We start from the raw sequence: 18709 nt of genomic DNA on the forward strand, positions 1-18709 counted from the left end.
AAAGTGCTCATCACCAAAGATTGAAATTTTTCATATCAACTAGCCACAATGATTAAGTCTGCCAGTTTAAATGAGAAATACCTGCTCTGCTGCACTTCTGCATTGTAAAGGAATAAAACAATTGTGTACTTTGTACTGTATTTAGTTGTAGCAGTGTTAATCACCTTCTGTTTAATAAAAATTTAGCTTACATGCTCTCCTTGCTTTTCACATTTTCTATCCTCTCTGGCTTCACTCCACTTTTATTTTCATATCATTGTTCTTGGTGTGTTCCCTCTCTTCCTTCTCTATAATTCCCTTCTCTTTTCCTACACTTTTGTTTTTTATCGTTTTCCTCCGTTTACTGTCTCTCCCATTTCTTCCCCCAAAGTCTGTACCATACTTCCAAAAAAAAAAAAAAAAAAAGTCAATCTCTTCTTCTCTTGGCCACTTCACCTACATCTACCAATTTCCCCACATATACCCACAGGTTCACATCTGGTTCCCCATATCCTCCAATTCAAAACAGCAAGGACTGTGTGCTACCTGGTTTTGACTTGCATGGGAAGAGAAGCAGCATCTGGGCCCTCTACTTATCTTCCACCCTCTCCCTAACATAATTCATGTCTAAATTGATGTTGAACTTGCCGGGGTTGACTTTGCTGTCCTGAGCATTTTTAATTTACCATGTAGATGATTAATTATTCTTGGCTAGTTTAAGAGCTCATGAACTTGGAAAAAAATGGAACCTATGCCAAGTTTTTGTCACATGTAAAAGTATGCCATACTTTAAATTGTATTTTTAATCTAGGATTGTAGGGTAGGTGATTTGAGGGAAGAGATGTGAAGATACACACCCAAGTTATGTCTGAACCGTTATTTTTCTTCAAATTTATATTTTAAAAAAATCAATAGGAGTCTATCTTGTGCTATGGGTGCATCTCCTATTTTAATTTTGAGAGCCCTATTCCCTGGTGTACTCTGACTGTTTTACGCCATTAGAGTTTAGAACTCCTTTGCATCAGCAGAACAGTGGAAATCAGCCAAGATGTACACCGCACATTCACCTTTCAGCTATCCTCTGCATTCCCCTAAGTCCACGCACGTTGCTTGTTCTGCCTCCCTCCTGGCCTCCTGTTGAGTGGTGGTCTTTTGCTATTGCTTTTCATATCTGGAAATGTATCTGTCAGCAGATTCTGATGTATAAAATCTTCTCTCAGAGGAACTTGCAAAGATTTGCTCTTTCAAAATGTCTGTTTTCATTGTTTTCAATGGGACTGAGGCCTTAGGGCACGTCTTCACTGGCAATGTTAAAGCGTTGCTGCGGGAGTGCTTTAACTTGGCTTGTGTAGTCACGACATAGCGCTGGGAGAGAGCTCTCAGCGCTCTAAGCGCAAGGCTACACTGAAAACTTCAAAGCGCTGCCACGGGAGCGCTCCCGCAGCAGCACTTTGAATTGAGTGTGGTTGCTCGTGAGCACTGGGAGAGAGCTCTCCCAGCGCTCCTGGTACTCCACCTCCACAAGGGGATTAGCTCAGAGCACTGGGAGCGCGGCTTCCAGCACTCCAAGCCTGTCCACACTAGCGCTTTAAAGCGCTCAGATTTGCTGCGCTCAGGGGGTGACTTTTCACACCCCTGAGCCAGCAAGTTAGAGTGCTATAAAATGCAAGTGTAGACAAATCCTAAAAAACCCACCTCCAGGAGGGGAATAGCTACCAGCGCTGGTGCACTGTCTACACTGGCACTTTACAGCATTGAAACTTGCTGTGCTCAGGAGGTGTTTTTTCACACCCCTGAGCAAGAAAGTTGCAGCGCTGTAAAGTGCCGGTGTAGACAAGCCCTTAGAATGCCCTCTGTGAGGTGCAGGTGAATGAAGGGAATGACCATCTTTTACAGTAGCCTACCTTCTAGCCTCATTCCCATTTAGATAAATAGCAGCAGATCTCAACCATGAAAGAGGGTAGTCTGTTGTAGAATTCTCTGGTGTCGAACAATATTCTTCAGCCTCTGCTAAAGAATGGCAAAAAACAAAACAAAAACACTGTTAACCCTAAAACAATTCATATGTAGTCTATGAGCACAAAGTTTCAGTGAATTTTAACTTTATGGGAAGCTAAAAGGTCTGACACTGACCCATTTTAAAATTAATTTTTAACTCATCAGTGACCTTATTTACTTATAAATTCTAAGAAAATTCAAAAATGCTATAATTTTGGGGAGGACACACTGTATTTTTCATACAGAGAGAGAGAGTGTGTGTGTGTGTTAATCTCTGCTTAGGTGAAAAACTCAGCTCAGCCTTAACTGTAGAATCCTGACTAACACCTCCATAAGGACTAATACACAGATATCCACCAAACTTCTCCAACTCTTAGCTTATTCCCTCCTCAAGACTGAGGGGGTGAAAAAGGTGAGCTTTTCAGTGTGCCAAGAAAGTTAACATCTAGGGTCTGGCGAACCAATGGTGGGGAGACCAAATTCCACTGTCAAGGACCCCAATGGTGAATACCTTTTAGCAGCTCATTCTCACTTTGTATCGAGGTTCCAATATGAATACTTCTTTTGATCTCAGGTGTGACAGCATGGCCTGGGGAAAGAGGTGAGCTCTTGAGTAACCTGGTTCCAAACAATATACAATTTTTGGCCGTGCTTACAAAGGCCTTACACTCAACTCCACAGCCTTTTTCTATGTGTAATGCATTAACTTTTTTGAATGTTGCATCCCATAATTCCAGCATTTCATGGAATGTACTAGGCATCAGTGGCCACTGACCAGAACCCTTTTGGTTTTGAGAAAACTGGAAAACAAAGGGAAAAATGCAGAAAAAATGGAGTCCCTTCCATCTGATTAACACAGCCATAGTGGCTTCAAGCACCTCTACAATTATCTATAGATCAAACAGTTGGTTGATGGCACCCATTAATGCATTCTGCATAACAGTATCCTTGCTTATCCTGTCAATAGAGTTAACATGTTGACATTCTGAATGACTTAACAGCCAGACAGAAGAATAATGGTGGTGGGGGAGGAGAGAGTAAAGGGGGGGGGAATGGGGGTGTGCACACAGCTCTTGGCATGTGGGGAGAGGGATAGAATGAGGGACACTAAATGGGAGGGGGCCTCTGGTATGGAACAAGGTTGTACAGACCCTCTGCATTAGGAGGAGAGAGAATGAGGGACCTTGGAGTGGGTGGATAGGGTGTTGGGGGAACGCGGAACCCCAGGTGGGGTGGAGATAGGGGAACCCTTGTATGGGGAGAAGGGAAAATAGGGATTCACACAGACCACTTGTCAGTGATGGTGGGGAAAATGGTTATCCTTTAGACGATTCTGTTCATCTGTGTTCCCTCTAATTTTTGACAGGCCGTGTATGCAAAAAATTGCTTCTGTGCACATTTTTGTGCACGCGGTGTTTTGCTATGTGCATGGGGTTTAGGATCTGTGCACGCCGGTGCACACAGCTTAGAGGGAACAGTGCTGCTCATACGTCTCCGGCTTTCTGTAGGTGCTACTCAGGTCTCTGTCCTTGTCCCCTTCTCTTCTTCCTCTGTACCTTCTCTGAATAATCTGATATGCTACCATTTCTATGCTGATGACTCACAGATCTACCTCTCTACTCCATACCTGTCTCCTTCTGTCCAGACTGAAATCTCGGCCTCTTTCTCTGACTTCTCCTTATAAATGTCTTGCTATCAGCTCCAACTAAACATGACTAAAAACAGAGCTCCCAATCTTCCTCCTCAAGCCCTCCCCACCACCACCTTCTTTGATCACTGAGGACAACACCATGAACCTGCCTGTCACTCAGGTCTGTAATCTGGGCCTCCTGTTCGACTTGGACCTCTATCTAGATCCTCATATCCAGGCTATGTTTACATCTTGCTGATTCTTTCTGCATAACATCTCTAAGGTATGGCCCTCACCCATCCACACAATTAAAACTTGACCACACTTTCATCATCTTACATTTTGATTCCTGCAATATACTTGTCTTGGACTTTGACAGTCTTCTCTGTTCATAATCATTCAGAGTGCTGCTGAAAGATCATTTCCCTAGCCCATTGCTTTGACCTTGTCATCCCTCTCTTTGCAGCCCTCCAGTGGCTCCCCCTTGGTTATTACATCAAGTATAAAATGCTTATCTTCACTTTCAGGGCCCTTCACATCAATCCCCACCCTAACTATCATCTCTCATTTGCATCAAGCTGTTGATGCCTGCCTCCAGTTGCCCCATGATGTCAGTCTCCATTGCCCACTTGTTTAAATTTTCAAACAAGTATCTTTTTTTTCTCCCATGTTGACTCTAACGCTGGGGAGGTGGTGCCTGTAAACATCCGCTATCTCATTCTCCTTCAAATCCCTCCTCAAAACTCTTTAACCATGATGTCTACAAAAATCTTGAGGATGGTTGGGCTGCTGATGTGCTGTGACCACTGCCAGTCACAAATGTTGTCTCATTGTTTCCTTGTACTCTTCCTGTTGTCTCTTGCATGTGCTTAGATTGTGAACTCCTTGGGGCGGGGACTTTTTTGTTCAGTGTTTATACAGCAGCTAACACAGTGGGGTTCTTGTCCATGAGTAGAGCTTCTGTGGGCTGTGGTAATTCAAATAATAAAGATAAGCATCACTTCACCGCAGATATTAAAGGTTGTAAAAGTCTGCTGATGTGTAGCTCCTCTCCTGTTTTCCCTGGGCTTCTTATAGGTGGTTCCCTGGAAGTGCTGCTGGAGTAGTTCTAGTCAATATGTTTCTGGGGGCTAAAAGGGAATCTGGGGCCTGTTGCCCCAAAGTTTGGAGCAGGGTCAAGGGAGAAAGCTCCCAATTGGCCTGTCCTCTTCCCTTCTCCTGCTGTTGCTACTACCCATGCTCCTGCTATGTTTCAGAGTTTTTCCACATCTCTTCTAGGATGGGAGACGAGGGTTCTTGCATACCACTGGCAAATTAAAAGTAAAATTTTCAAAAGGTACCTAAGTGAGTTAGTCTCCTAAATCACTTAAATGCTTAGGAAAATTTTACCCAACATCTTTAACTTGTTTACTTCTGTTTTTCTAACTATTTCTTTAGTTCTTAAGAGAGATCTACTGTGAGATCCTAGAAGCCCATAGGATCTAGGGAGCATGTTGTTGTTTTGATTTATCAAGCTGTCAGCATGGTAACTAAAGGCAGCATTATCTGCACCTTAAGTATAATGGTCAAATTATAAGTAAGAATGAGGGATTGTTGTATTGGTGTTTATGTTCTACTTCTGGAGGTCCTGTTCAGTTAGAATGTCTTGGTGGCTGAAAATACCTCAAGAAAACAGTTGCTCTTGGTTCCTTTATTTAGGATGCCATTATGTGAGAAGAAACCTTAGGGTTTGTATAATCACACCGTTGATTACTGAAAGACAAACAATGTCCAACTTTACCATCAGTAATAAGGGTACTGCTCCTGTTGGCTTCAGTTGTACTTGCAAGTGTTTGTTTGAAGGGTAAATTTAGGGCCCTTCATATTTATCTCACTGCCTATAAAATAATATCCCAGTGGGGCAGATGGCTTATGTATTCACCCCTGTCTGTTGCATTGCAAGTTATATCAAGCTAGTACTTTCACAAATCATTGTTTTTTAATCTAACTAATTTTGATTTCCTCTTTACAGGTTTTAAAACAGTGAAATCATGGCTCATTCAAAGACACGAGCCAATGATGGAAAAATTACGTATCCTCCAGGAGTCAAAGAAATCTCTGATAAAATATCTAAAGAAGAGATGGTGAGGCGGTTAAAGGTTAGTAAACAGCTTGCTAAATTTTGGAGGTTCATTTGGGGTATCTTGAAATTTCTTTCAATATGAACATGAGACTTTGCATAATATATATTTTTTATATAAAAAAAATATATATGTAATACCTATTAAATTTGTGGTTTTTTTACTCGTGTTATACTCTCAGAATAACTATTGGTTGCTTTCTGTTTTTGTGGTCTGCCGCTACCTCAGACTAGTCCGTCCAAAAATATTTGAATAAAATTAGAAGCACAAAGTGGCAATGAATAGTGGAAATAAATGACATATTACTATTTCTATGAAATACTATTTAAAATTTCTTCTTCTTTAAAAACAAGGCTATGTATATGGAAGGATCTCCTTAAATAGGAAGGAAACAAAGGGAATTGCCCTGGGTGAGTGTGTGATATCTTTATGGGAGAAGTATGGATGAATCTTTCTCTCACTTTCAGAATCCCTTTCACATATCTCAGGAGGGTGGTGGTGCCGGCTGCTTTATTCTGGAAAGAGGTGTGATTGCTTTTTAAAAATAATTTGCCTTCTCCAGTAAGTTCTGTGTGCTCTGTTAGGAATCTGTGGTTGATAGATTTCCAGTATAGTGGTGCTGAGGTGTGACAGAGCAGAGCCAGTCCAGAGCTAGTAGGTTCAATTTTTTGATCAGCACATGGAAATGAATTAAACTTTTTATTTGATACCCTGTCTTTTCTCCTATTTGTTTTGAATATCTCTTCAGTGGAGGAACAGTCCTATTGTGGTTCATTTTCATATAAAATATAGACTTAGGAAAGAGAAAAATAAAAATAAAATTTCCCTTTTTATTAGCTTAATTAGTGCTTTTACAGTAGGAGGCTGTCTAGTACCAAATGAAAATGTTGTAGGGTTAAGCCCAGGTGTTAATGCACTAGAATATAGAAACTGTCTTAATGTGGCTGAGGACAGCAGATTGCAAGTAAGAGACAATTACTTCCTATAAATACTTCTGTTGTGCCAGGCTGCAATGTGAGAATTATTAGTTAAGGTTAAAGTATTGAATAACATGATATTTAAATTGGACCATTTGACACATTTGGATATGAAAACCTTTCTGAAAAAGATGAGTGGATATTACGGAACTAGGGAAAACAGATGGGGATGTAATTATTTTCTAAGTGCAAAGCTCCAGAATGTTTTTCCCGCCCATAATGATATGACAAAGTTGGTGGATCAGCATCAGCAGTTCCTAGATAGTTGAATTTTTTGAAGAAATACAGGGGATTTAGAAATGGTTTCCATTAAAATTTGTTACCACAAACTCTAGATGTTTCTAAGATTAAACTTATATCACACAAACATGTAGGGAACAGTTTCTTGGGTGGCTACAACTCTGATAAGTTCTAAAAAATCAAGAGCATTACTACAGTTCGAAATGCTGCTGAAATATTTGTTCTAACATGGGAAGGAAAATGTCATTCCAGTTTGAGGTTACTCCAGGCTTAAAGATCTGTCAATAGAATAGCAGATGTTGCCCTTAAGCCAGGCATTTGAGATGATAAAAACTGGGGTGCAGGAAGCTGTGTATGCTGGGTTGATTTCCAGAGTTGTATTTTTGTAGCTGCAAGAGTTAAGGGCCAATTCCTATCCATTGGTTTTAAATAAAACATTTTCTTTGGCTAAGGCAGCAGAATGGTTAGCTGACCGCACCTTGAGTTCCTTGTCAGTGTCTTAGAGGTATAGTGGCAAGTGACATCCAAAAAACAATTCAGTTCAATCTATAGAAGGAAACTATGGTATTAAAAACTCATTTAATTAGAATGCCTTTTTATGGAGATGTGCTGTTGGAGAGGATTTAGAAAAGGTTCTCAAGAGACGGCAGACTCTATGTATCAGATTTTCAAGATCAGGAACCTGAGTAATGGGTAGTTCCTTTTCAGGTTCCAAATACAGAGCATTTAGTTCAGTTACTATTTTTCTAAGATTTTTCTTGATATAATGCACATGCATACATAGCATCCTTCAGATTCTTTCAGGAGTTGGAAGAGTTTTCCTTTATTCTTTAAAGGTACAGTTTACTTTCACTATAACAAACCCCTCGGGATCCAAGCCGTTTATTTGTTATAGCCAGGAGTTCATTATAACAAAAAGAGACCTGTGGACGGGTGTTTTTTGAGGGGGGGAAGAGGGGTGACAGCTCTTCCAGCCCCCAGGGTTTGTTACAGCCGAAGATTAATTATTGTGAAGGGCGTTATAGCATGGGTGTACTGTGTACATCTAATGTGTCCTTCAGAAATCAAGATGACTTGATACAGTCAAAGGTGTTTGGAGTCTCCTGTATCCAAGAATCTTAGTGTAGTATAACATTAGGAAAAAATTAGGGTTATCTCCCCTTCAGATCTGAACAGTGTGTCTTCAGCCATCTTGCAGCTTTAAGGGCAGTGTCATGGGGTCCACTCACGGCATGTGGCGCTGCCTCCTGGTGGCTCTGGGAAATAGCTCTTGTCGGGTGCTGCCCTCCCCTGGCGGTGTCTCTGTGTCATCTCGCCTTGCAGCCCCTCTTGCTCCATGAACTGCATCCTCCTCTTTGTGACTTAGCCTTCCGGCTGACTCACTCTGTGGTATCCCCTTCGAGGGGTTTACCCAAAGTCCTTCTGCACAAATTGTCTCAGGCAGTCTTCTCCAGCACTGCACTGATGGTACCACTTCCTTAGTGGCCCACAGGGGATCCTGGGCCCGCCCACTGCTCCGGGTTCCAGTCTAAGGACCCTCAACCTAGCACTCCTGTGCTTTTTCTCTCCCAGCCCTCACTGCTCCTTCCCTGGAATGCTTCCTACAATTCCTGGTTCCCCTCCTTTCTGCGGGTGTACCAGCTTCAAACCCTCCTCCCTCTTCCCAGGGGGTGAATCAGCCAGTGTCTGTTGCTAGCTTCCTGACTTTATAGGCCCCACTTCTACCTACCTAGTTGAGCCCTTTCTAATCAATTCCCTGTTCCCTAGCTCCTCCTCCAAGTGCAGCCTGGGCAGTTAATTGGCCAACTTAGCTATCTTGACCTTTCCAGGCCTTGTGTGGGGTTAACACCGCATCACAGGCAGAACAAAATTTACCCATCACAGACAGATGGGAATGGGAGCCCTGCTCTCATGGAACCGGTTAGTTAGTTTGCTGCTGCAGCTGCAAGCTGTCTTTTCCAGACCTTCCTGCTGCAGAACTCTTAATGACATCTAATAAAAGTCCAGAACATAAGCAAGCAAAACTAATTGGTCATTGTGAAGAATAAAATTTTCATTAATTATTTGGTGAGCTTTCTGGCAAGACATGGGATTGTGTCTCAGATATCTCACCTGAGTTGCTCCCTTTTTAATGAGGAAGGTGCAGCATCGTGCCCAGAAGTAATGAAAGGCAAAACTTCATTTCTGGTGCCAGTGCTTCATTGTATCAACAGATGTGACATCTTCTCTAATCTACAGCCAGGACGTTTCATGTTATCAGGTTAGCCATTGACTGCTCAAGCCACCCTCAGCAAGGCAAGAACTAAGTCTACTTTGCTCAGAGACCCAAGTAGCATCACAGGAGGAGCAGCTGAAGGTGCTCCCACTCTAGTCACTCCTTAGGAGATGTTACAAGTGGGGAAAGAGTGCAAAATTGCCCGAACCTGATCAACAGCGTCTGGGCCTGACTGTGGCAAAAAGGCAATAGTGTGGAGGACAGCTGAGACCCAGGGAAGGTACCAGTAAAAGGCTGCCCTGTCTATTCTCCAGCTCTGACATCTATCCAGTACCGCTGTCCTTACATGGGTAGATTAACCAGTTCCTGTACCCAATGGACCTCTCAGTGGGTTCCCACTTGCAGGTAGCCTTAGCAGCTGTACCTTAGTTGTTTCAAGGCTGGAGATTGGAGTCACAGTTGGTCTGTCTTCCAGAGAACCAATGCTTGAGAACAGTAGCTTCTGGAACCTCCTATTATGTGCCAGAGCTAGTTCTCTATATCCCCTTGCTATACCCTTCAAGCTAGAGGATCCTAGCTGCTTCTTCGAGTGCTGTCCCTGTGGGTGCTCCAGTCTAGGTGACGGTGCGTCCTGGCGCTGCTGATCGGAGATCTTCGGTAGCAGTGCCTGGTCGGGACGCACACACTCAGTTGGTATTTCCCGTCTCGTTGGAATCTTCCTGAGTGCATGTGTCCTGCACCCTCCTCAGTTCCTTCTCAACCGTCCTCGGCTGAAGACGGGACTCAGGGCAGTGCTGCTTCTCTTCCCTGGTCTCAGTAGGAAACAGTAACAAAGATCATAGAAATAGTTTTCAGAGTAACAGCCGTGTTAGTCTGTATTCGTAAAAAGAAAAGGAGTACTTGTGGCACCTTGGAGACTAACCAGTTTATTTGAGCATGAGCTTTCGTGAGCTACAGCTCACTTCATCGGATGCATAGCATATTGTGGAAACTGCAGAAGACATTATATACACACAGAGACCATGAAACAAAACTTCCTCCCACCCCACTGTCCTGCTCGTAACAGCTTATCTAAAGTGATCATCAAGGGAGGGCCATTTCCAGCACAAATCGAGGTTTTCTCACCACCGCCACCCCCCCCCCCACACACCCCCCCCTCCAAAAACGACACACACAAACTCACTCTCCTGCTGAGAGTGAGTTTGTGTGTGTGGTTTTTGGAGGGGGGTGTGTGTGTGTGGGGGGGTGGCGGTGGTGAGAGAACCTGGATTAGTGCTGGAAATGACCCACCTTGATTATCATGTGCATTATAAAGAGAGGTTTCAAAGAGGGATGGGCTGTTACCAGCAGGAGAGTGAGTTTGTATGTGTGTCTGTGGGGGGGGCGGGGGGAAGGGTGAGAGAACCTGGATTTGTGCTGGAAATGGCCCTCCCTTGATGATCACTTCAGATAAGCTGTTACGAGCAGGACAGTGGGGTGGGAGGAAGTTTTGTTTCATGGTCTCTGTGTGTATATAATGTCTTCTGCAGTTTCCACAATATGCTATGCATCCGATGAAGTGAGCTGTAGCTCACGAAAGCTCATGCTCAAATAAACTGGTTAGTCTCCAAGGTGCCACAAGTACTCCTTTTCTTTTTTCTTTTTATAGAAATAGTTATTAGTTACATCCCAGTTGTTTCCCTTCCTTAGAATAGTTAATAGTTTAGTTACTTAGTTTAAAAAAAAAAACCAAAACCAAAAACTTCACCTCAGGCTTGTCTCCCGCTGAGACACTTTCCCCTGCCATTTCTAATTCAATATGCCAGGGGCTTCAGGATTCAAGAAGTGTGTTTCCTGCCAGGTCTCAATGCCAAGATCTGATGGGCACTCATGATGTGTGAAGTGCCTTGGCGAAACACTTGTCCTTGCAAAATGCCTTCACTGCAAGCCTCAAGACCAGGGCTCGTCGCGACAGGGACCTGTGCCTTAAAATGTTGCTAATGGTAAAATCTCTGCAGCTGCCTTCGGAGACGGGGAAAGTTAAACCCTCTCCCTCATGCTCCCTGACCAGATCATAGCCAATTGGGAGCATGGCTTCACCCTCTCTATAGCAGAGGCAAGAAGCCCAACAGTCTCCGAGGAGAGACTTTAACAAGGGTAAAGGGTCTCCCGCAAGATCCTTACCCTCTGTATTGACAGCGCAGAAGGCTGTCACAACACCTCAGCCATGACTCCCACAGAGGCAGGAACCCGACCTCCTGTGCTGGGAAGGCTTCTGTGGCACCAAGAGCTTCAGCGCTAAAAATAGCCGCGGTGCCGACTGTGTGCTCTGCTCCAGTGCTGACAAGAAGGTCTGCACCTATCCCCTCCGGGCTAAAAATAGCCGCGGTGCAGGCTGCGCACTCTGCTCTGGTACTGACAAGAACGTCAGCACCTACCCCCTCTGGGCTGAAAATAGCCATGGTGCCAACTGCGCGCTCTGCTACACTGCTAGGAAGAATGTCGGCACCGAGCCTGCCTCCTGCCCTGGCACCAGCAATGGACCCCCTGCAGGGCTCCTCCACATGCACCGGGGCACCAATGAGGCTTTCAATTGACAACGCGCTAGAGCACAGTCCAGGCTCAGTGCAGCCCAGGGAGCAGGAGCAACAGTTTCTCACTCAAGGTGATCTCTCAGTGCCACCTGAGCCTAATGCCTTGCTCCTTGACACACAGGGCTCATTTTTTTTTTTGAACAGTTGCTCTCCCCACCTGCCTCTCCTCCTCCACTGGAACCTTTTCCGCCTCAGGTCATGGCTCACAACCACCAGTCTGTTTCCCTACTTCACCCCTCGGTGGACAGCACCTGGGTTCTCCTATCCTATGCCTTGGCCTCAGTGGTACCCTTGGCCACATCGTCCTACCACTCACCCTTAGACCTCTTCTACCAAACCACTACCTCCTTCTGTGCCTCTATCTCCAGCTCTGTCCACTTCTAGAGTGCCTGAACCCCCTTCTGAGAACATGAGCTACGGACCATATCCTGACTCACCGACCCCTGACTCTCCATCAGCTCCAGACAGCGTCCTCTTCCCTCCGTCTCCACAGAACGTGGATGACCGTAAACAATTTTAAGAACTTTTCAAGAAGGTGGCACTCAGTCAAGACATCTCCTTAGAAGAGGTTCAGGAAACACAACACAGACTCCTCAGAATCCTTCAACTCTTTGCGCCTTCAAAGATCGCGCTCCCCATAAATAAGGCACTCTTGGAGCCAGCTGACACTCTCTGGTAAACTCCAGCTTCTTTATTACCAACTTGCAAAAGGCTGAACGTAAATACTATGTTCCCACTAAGGACGCTGACTTCCTATTTTCTCATCCACAATCGAACTCTCTTGTCATGGATGCAGTTGCACAATGAACAAAACAGCTGCAATATCGGCCCACCCCTCAAGACAAGGACCTTAAACGCCGTGACACCTTCGGTCGCAAGGTTTACGCGTCCTCCACTCTACAATTCAGAATTGCGAATTATTCTGCCCTCCTCACCAGCTATGACTTGGATAATGACAATAAATTTTTCGAATTTGCCTCCTATATTCCAGAGGATAGGAGAGCAGACTTCAAATCAATCCTGGTTGAGGGCCAGTTAATTTCCAGAACTGCCCTACAAGCAGCTCTAGACACAGCAGCCCTACTACTGCAACTGCTGTGGTTATGCGCAGATCTTCATGGCTCTGGCATCCGTAAAGATCTGAAGACCAAAGTGGTGGACCTCCCCTTTGATAAGGATAAACTTTTCTCCAATTCCCCCCCCCCCCCCCAAAAAAAAAAAAAAAAACAACCAAACCCTGATGAACTCCTCCACACCATGAAAGATTCTAGAGCGACACTGCACACCATGGGCATTCACCCATCTTTTCCCAGGAGACAATACCAACCCTACCAAAGACCCCACACACAACAGTATTATCAGTCTCAACCCAAATCATACGACATAACTAGGAGTCGCACTAGACCCCCTAAGCGCAGACAAAATCAAGCTCAAGCAACCACCTCCCACCCACTGGGGAATAAACAACAATTTTGAAACGTTGGTGGAGGGTCTGCAGGACCTCCCCTTGAATCCACCGCCTACTTGCCCATTTAGCCACTGCCTCCAGAGTTTTCAAGATGCCTGGCAGCGGATTACACAGGATCGCTGGGTCCTCGAAATAGTTCAGTCTGGTTACTCTAGCCCCTTTATATTCTACCCTTCCCCCTTCCTTGTCCCTCTTCAGTGACCCTCTCACAAGCGCTTACTTCGCGTAGAAGTGGTTCACCTTCTACAACTAGGCGCAGTGGAAACTGTGCTGACACAACATTGAGGGAAAGGGTTCTACTCCCATTACTTTCTGACCCAGAACAAGACTGAGGGATGGAGGCCTATACTGGACCTATGCCTACTGAACAAATTTGTGAGGTTAAAAAAAATTCAAGATGGTCACACTTGGCACAATAATTCCTGCACTGGATCAAGGGAACTGGTTCACAGCCCTCGACCTACAGGACGCTTATTTTCATATACCAATTCATCTAGCTCACAGACGCTTCCTGTGATTCACAATTGGTCTCGACCATTTTCAATACAGAGTTCTTCCTTTTGGACTCTCCACAGCGCTGAGAGTCTTTTCTAAGACCCTAGCCGTGGTCGTGGTTCACCTCCCCAGACATGGAATCACACTTTTTCCCCTACCTGGATGATTGCCTCATCAAGGGCAACTCCTATGGCGAGACACTTCAAGCTACCCATTTCGCCATCTCCCTCTTTCACAGCCTAGGGCTCCAAATACACGTCCAGAAATCCACCCTGACACTTACACAACAGATCGAGTTCATTGGAGCTCATCTGAATTCAATTAGAAGCAGAGCCTCGCTCCCAAGTCACAGGTTCCTCACTATCACACAACTGATATGCACGCTCTCTCTTCATCCCAGGACACAGGCAAGAATCTGTCTACAGCTCCTTGGTCACATGACAGCCACCACCTTTGTGGTCCAGCACGCCAGGCTATGCATGAGATGTTTTCAGGGCTGGCTCAACTCCAACTCCAACTTCAAACCCAACAGACACACCTTAGGGATGCTGCTAATCCCTTCTCCCAATGTTCTAGCTTCCCTACACTGGTGGACAAGACCAGAAAACCTCTGCATGGGCATTCCCTTCCAGCAACGATCCCCAATGCTCATGCTCACCACGGACGCTTCCCTAATCGGCTGGGGAGCACATCTAGGGGGACACAGGGCACAAGGCTGGTGGTCCACATCAGAGACACGCCTGCACATAAACCTCTTAGAGCTCAGAGCAGTGTGACGAGCATGCCTTCACTTTCTTCCCCTCATAAAGAACAAATCTGTTCGGGTCTTAACAGATGACATAGCATGTATGTTTTACATCAACAGACAAGGGGGAGCCTGATCACATTCCCTGTGCATGGAAGCCATCCGACTATGGAATTGGTGCACACAACATCAAATACAAATCATTGCCTCATACCTACCCGGCTGCCACAATACTACTGCCGACGCACTCAGCAGACACTTCTCAACAGAAAGCAAATGGGAACTGCACCCCGCAATACTTCAACAGCTCTTCTCCCTCTGGGGCACCCCATCAATAGACCTTTTTGCCACAACCCAGAATCGAAATTGTTGCCTGTTTTGCTCCAGAGTGGGACTCGGGACTCGGGACTGCATCCCTAGGAGACGCGTTCCTCATCCCGTGAAACAACTCTCTTGTAAGCCTTCCCACCAATCCCTCTGCTACGCAGGGTTCTTCGGAAGATCATAGACGATAATGCGCGGGTCATACTTATTGCCCTGGCTTGGCCTAGACAGTTGTGGTATCATTACCTACTCCGCATGTCCTACCGTCATCCATGGATACATTTCAGGGTATGCTCTCCCAGCATAAAACGATTTATCACGGGCCTACAAAATCTCTACCCTGAAATGTATCCAAGGGCAGCTACATGGAATCTTAACCTCATTCTTCACGGTCTCATGAAACCTCCATTCGAGCCCTTGGCTACCTCATCTTTTTTTCATATGTCTGTGAAGGTAGCTTTCTTAGTTACAATAACATCAGCAAGTAGAGTAGGTGAAATAAGCGCCCTGATGGCCTATCCTCCCTACGCAACCTTCTCCGAAGACACAGTCACTCTGAGACCACATACTAAATTTCTCCCTAAGGTGGTATCCACCTTCCACCTTAACCAACCAATATACTTACCTACTTTCTATCTTAAACCTCACGAGACTCCGCAAGAGGCAACCCTGCATACTCTTGACTTCAAGCGATCAATTGCCTTTTATTTAGACAGGACTAAGCCATTCTGTAAGTCCCCATGACTCTGTCTCCATTAATGAAAGATTGAAAGGTACGGCTATCTTTAAGCAACGTCTGTCCAAATGGATCTCTGACTGTATCAGATCCTCTTACCGTATTGAAAATATTCAACCACCCGAAGGCATTAGAACTCATTCCACTCGAGCTATGTCGACATCCGTTGCCTTCCTACATAACGTACCCATTTCTGACATCTGTAAAGCAGCTACATGGTTACCAGACCTTGGTCCCCACCTGGGCGGGATCGCTCTCTGTCATGGCACCAGTCTCCGTCTCCCCGGTACTGCTTGTTGGGCAGGCACCGACCCTCGCTGGTTGCCAACCAGGGTCAATGAGCAAAGTCAGGCCTCAATGGCTCCGCCCTGGAAGCTGGAAGGGCAATGGTTGGAGTTGGATTGGGACCCGCGAAACCCATGCAGCATCTGCAGGCATGGTGTGGCAGCAGGGACAGTGGCCTGCTCAATGGCCATACTGGAACCTGTGGGGTGTGCCTGTAGTGCCAGTACCATATTCCCACCAATCCTCCCTGGCTGCCTCAGACAAACTGCCCTTGGCACTGCTGGCACTAGAGTCGGAACATGGTACCGAGTCAGACGCAGGGGCAGCGCCTTGGACTCCAGCACCTAAGGAGCCATCCCCAGAGAAGGAGGGGGAACCTGGTCCTCCCCCGGTGGAGCAATCATCGTCGTCGTCTCCGGATAAAGCGGTGGCAGGTCCCTCCCACATGAGCTGTCCCCCTGATGACTTCAGGGAACACCAGGCTCTTCTTAAAAGGGTGGCTACCAACTTGAACTTAAAAAATGAGGAGGCCATGGAGGAGTCTGATGACCTCTTCAATGTTATATCTTCCTCTCACCCCAGCCCGGGTCGCACTATCTGTCCAATCAGGATTGCCAAATGGCTGTGACAGACCTTTTCCCATTCAGCCTACGTCTAAGTTGGCAGAAAAGATGTATTATGTCCTTCTGTAAAAGGGGTTCAAATAGCTGTGTACACACTCTCCAGTAGCGTCACTGCTCATGTCTGCTGTTAATGAAAGGGACAGGTCAGGCCAAGTCAGTGGCACACTGAAAAACAAAGACGCTAAGAGACTGGACTTATTTGGCACAAAGATTTATTCGATGGCCAGCCTGCAATTTTGGGTGTCTAACCACCAGGCCCTGTTAGGCAGGTACAGTTTTAACCTGTGGGACTCCCTTGGTTTGCCTGGCCTGCCAAGCCTTCCTACCTCACATAAAAAGGAGGGTGGTCCAGGTCCTGACGGACACTACAGCACGTATATGTTCTATATCAACAAGCAGGGCAGAGCCAGATTGTCTGCCCTTGGCTGCAAAGCCCTTAGGCTCTGGGACTTCTGTCTCCAACATGACATGCGTCTCTTAGCCAGGCACCTTAGCTGGGCACCTCCCCTGGGCCAGGAACGGTTTGGCAGATCACCTCAGCAGGACCATCTTGTCTCCCCATGAACAGTCCCTCCATCCGGAGGTGGTCACCTTCATCTTCCAGAGGTGGGGGACTCCTCAGGTGGACCTGTTCGCATCCAGTCAGAACAGGAAATGCTGTGTTTTCTGCTTGATTTTGGGGGGATCGACAGGGGCACCCTGTTGGATGCTTTTCTGCTTCAGTAGTCTGGGGCTCTGTTGTATGCCTTCCACCTTTTCCCCCACCCCTACCCCCCAGTGCCGTTGATTCACAGGGTCCTCATGAAGATCAAGCAGGACAGGGCGAAGAGGGGCCTTGTAGTGATGGCTTGGCTGCGCCAGCACTGGTTCAGCATGCTTCTGAACCTCTTGGGTGGCTGCTCCAGTGCAGCTACCACTCAGGCTGGATTTGCTGTCCCAAAACCACGGCAGTCTTCTGCATCTGAACCTGGAGGTGCTGCACCTGACTGCTTGGCTACTGCGTGGTTAAGTGCAGAGGAGCAGGAGTGCTTGGCTGCTGTCCCACAGGTTCTGTTGGGCAGCAGAAAGCCCTCCACTAGGGCAACCTACCTGGCCAAATGGAAGCTGTTCTCCTGTTAGTTCTTGGATAAAGGCGTTCAGCCCGAGCGGGCCTTCCATCTACCACTCGAGGGTAGGTCGGTTTTTGACCAGGACATGACGACCAGATTCCTCAAGGGCCTCGAGCGCCTCTACCCCGCACATCAGGGACCCCATTCCTCCGTGGGACCTGAATCTTGTGCTGTCATGGCTCATGGGACCCCTGGTTTCCTGCTGTCTCCTTCTCCTGTCCTGGAAGGTTGTGTTCTTTATTACAATAACATCTGCCTGCTGGGGCTCTGAGATTAGGGCACTTACCTCAGAACCGCCCTATATGGTCATTTACAAAGACACTTTCCAGCTGCAGCTGCACCCGGCTTTCCTGCCCAAGGTGGTTTCACAGATTTATGTGGGCCAGGACATTTACTTACCTGTCTTTTTTCCAAAGCTGCATAAGTCAGAGGAGGAGCATAGGTTGCATTTCCTAGATGTCAGGAGGGCCCTAGCCTTCTACATTGAAAGGACCAAGCCATTCTGCGAGTCGACACAATTGTTCGTTGCCGTGGCCAACAGGATGAAAGGTCATCCAATGTCCGCTCAAAGAATTTCTTCTTGGATTACCACCTGCATTCCCTGCTGTTACGATCAGGCAAATGTGCTACCTCCAGCGATTGTCACCGCCCGTTCAACCAGGGCGCAGGCTTCATCGGCAGCTTTCCTGGCCTGGTGCCTATCCAGGACATCTGTACAGTGGCCACCTGGTCATCCATCCACACTTTCACATCCCACTACGCACTTATCTATCAGGCTAGGGGGGAACCCATCACAGTATCCATCCTACAGATTATCCTTGGACAAATGCCTGAGATACCTTTCCTTATCTCTGTCAGGACCAATAAAGTGACCTTCCAGCCCCCAGTGCAATACCAATAAAGGCTGAAGGTTAGCAGTTGCTCTCAGTAGGCGGGTAATGTAAACCCCTCTTTCCCCCATACTTTTTCCTTTCAGAATTGGAGTAGAAGACTCAGCTTGGGGGAAAAAATCAAGCACTATCATACCTAGGATTCACTGTGCAAAGGAGTGGAGGAAGAGGCTTCCACCTCATCCTTATATTTTTTTGTGGGAGATGGAAGGTGCATTAGAAAAGCAAGAAAAAAAATCTGAATAGAACAGGACTAGACTAGTTGGTTTGTCTTCAGGGGAAGAAAGCTAGCTTTCTGAATT

The 18709-nt window shown here is 46.2% G+C and overlaps 1 protein-coding gene across 3 annotated transcripts in view; it reads left to right on the forward strand.

The window, feature by feature from the left end:
• Positions 1-18709, forward strand: part of PDS5B (PDS5 cohesin associated factor B) — a 265363-nt gene that overhangs the window by 38959 nt on the left and 207695 nt on the right. For all 3 annotated transcript variants that reach the window (XM_074959450.1, XM_074959431.1, XM_074959440.1), the window contains exon 2: positions 5619-5745. In XM_074959450.1, coding sequence (XP_074815551.1) covers positions 5638-5745 — 108 coding nt within the window. In that variant the 5' untranslated portion in view covers positions 5619-5637. The remainder of the gene's footprint in view (positions 1-5618; positions 5746-18709) is intronic.

This window comes from Natator depressus, chromosome 1 (assembly GCF_965152275.1).
Source record: "Natator depressus isolate rNatDep1 chromosome 1, rNatDep2.hap1, whole genome shotgun sequence".
Lineage (NCBI taxonomy): Eukaryota > Metazoa > Chordata > Testudines > Cheloniidae > Natator > Natator depressus.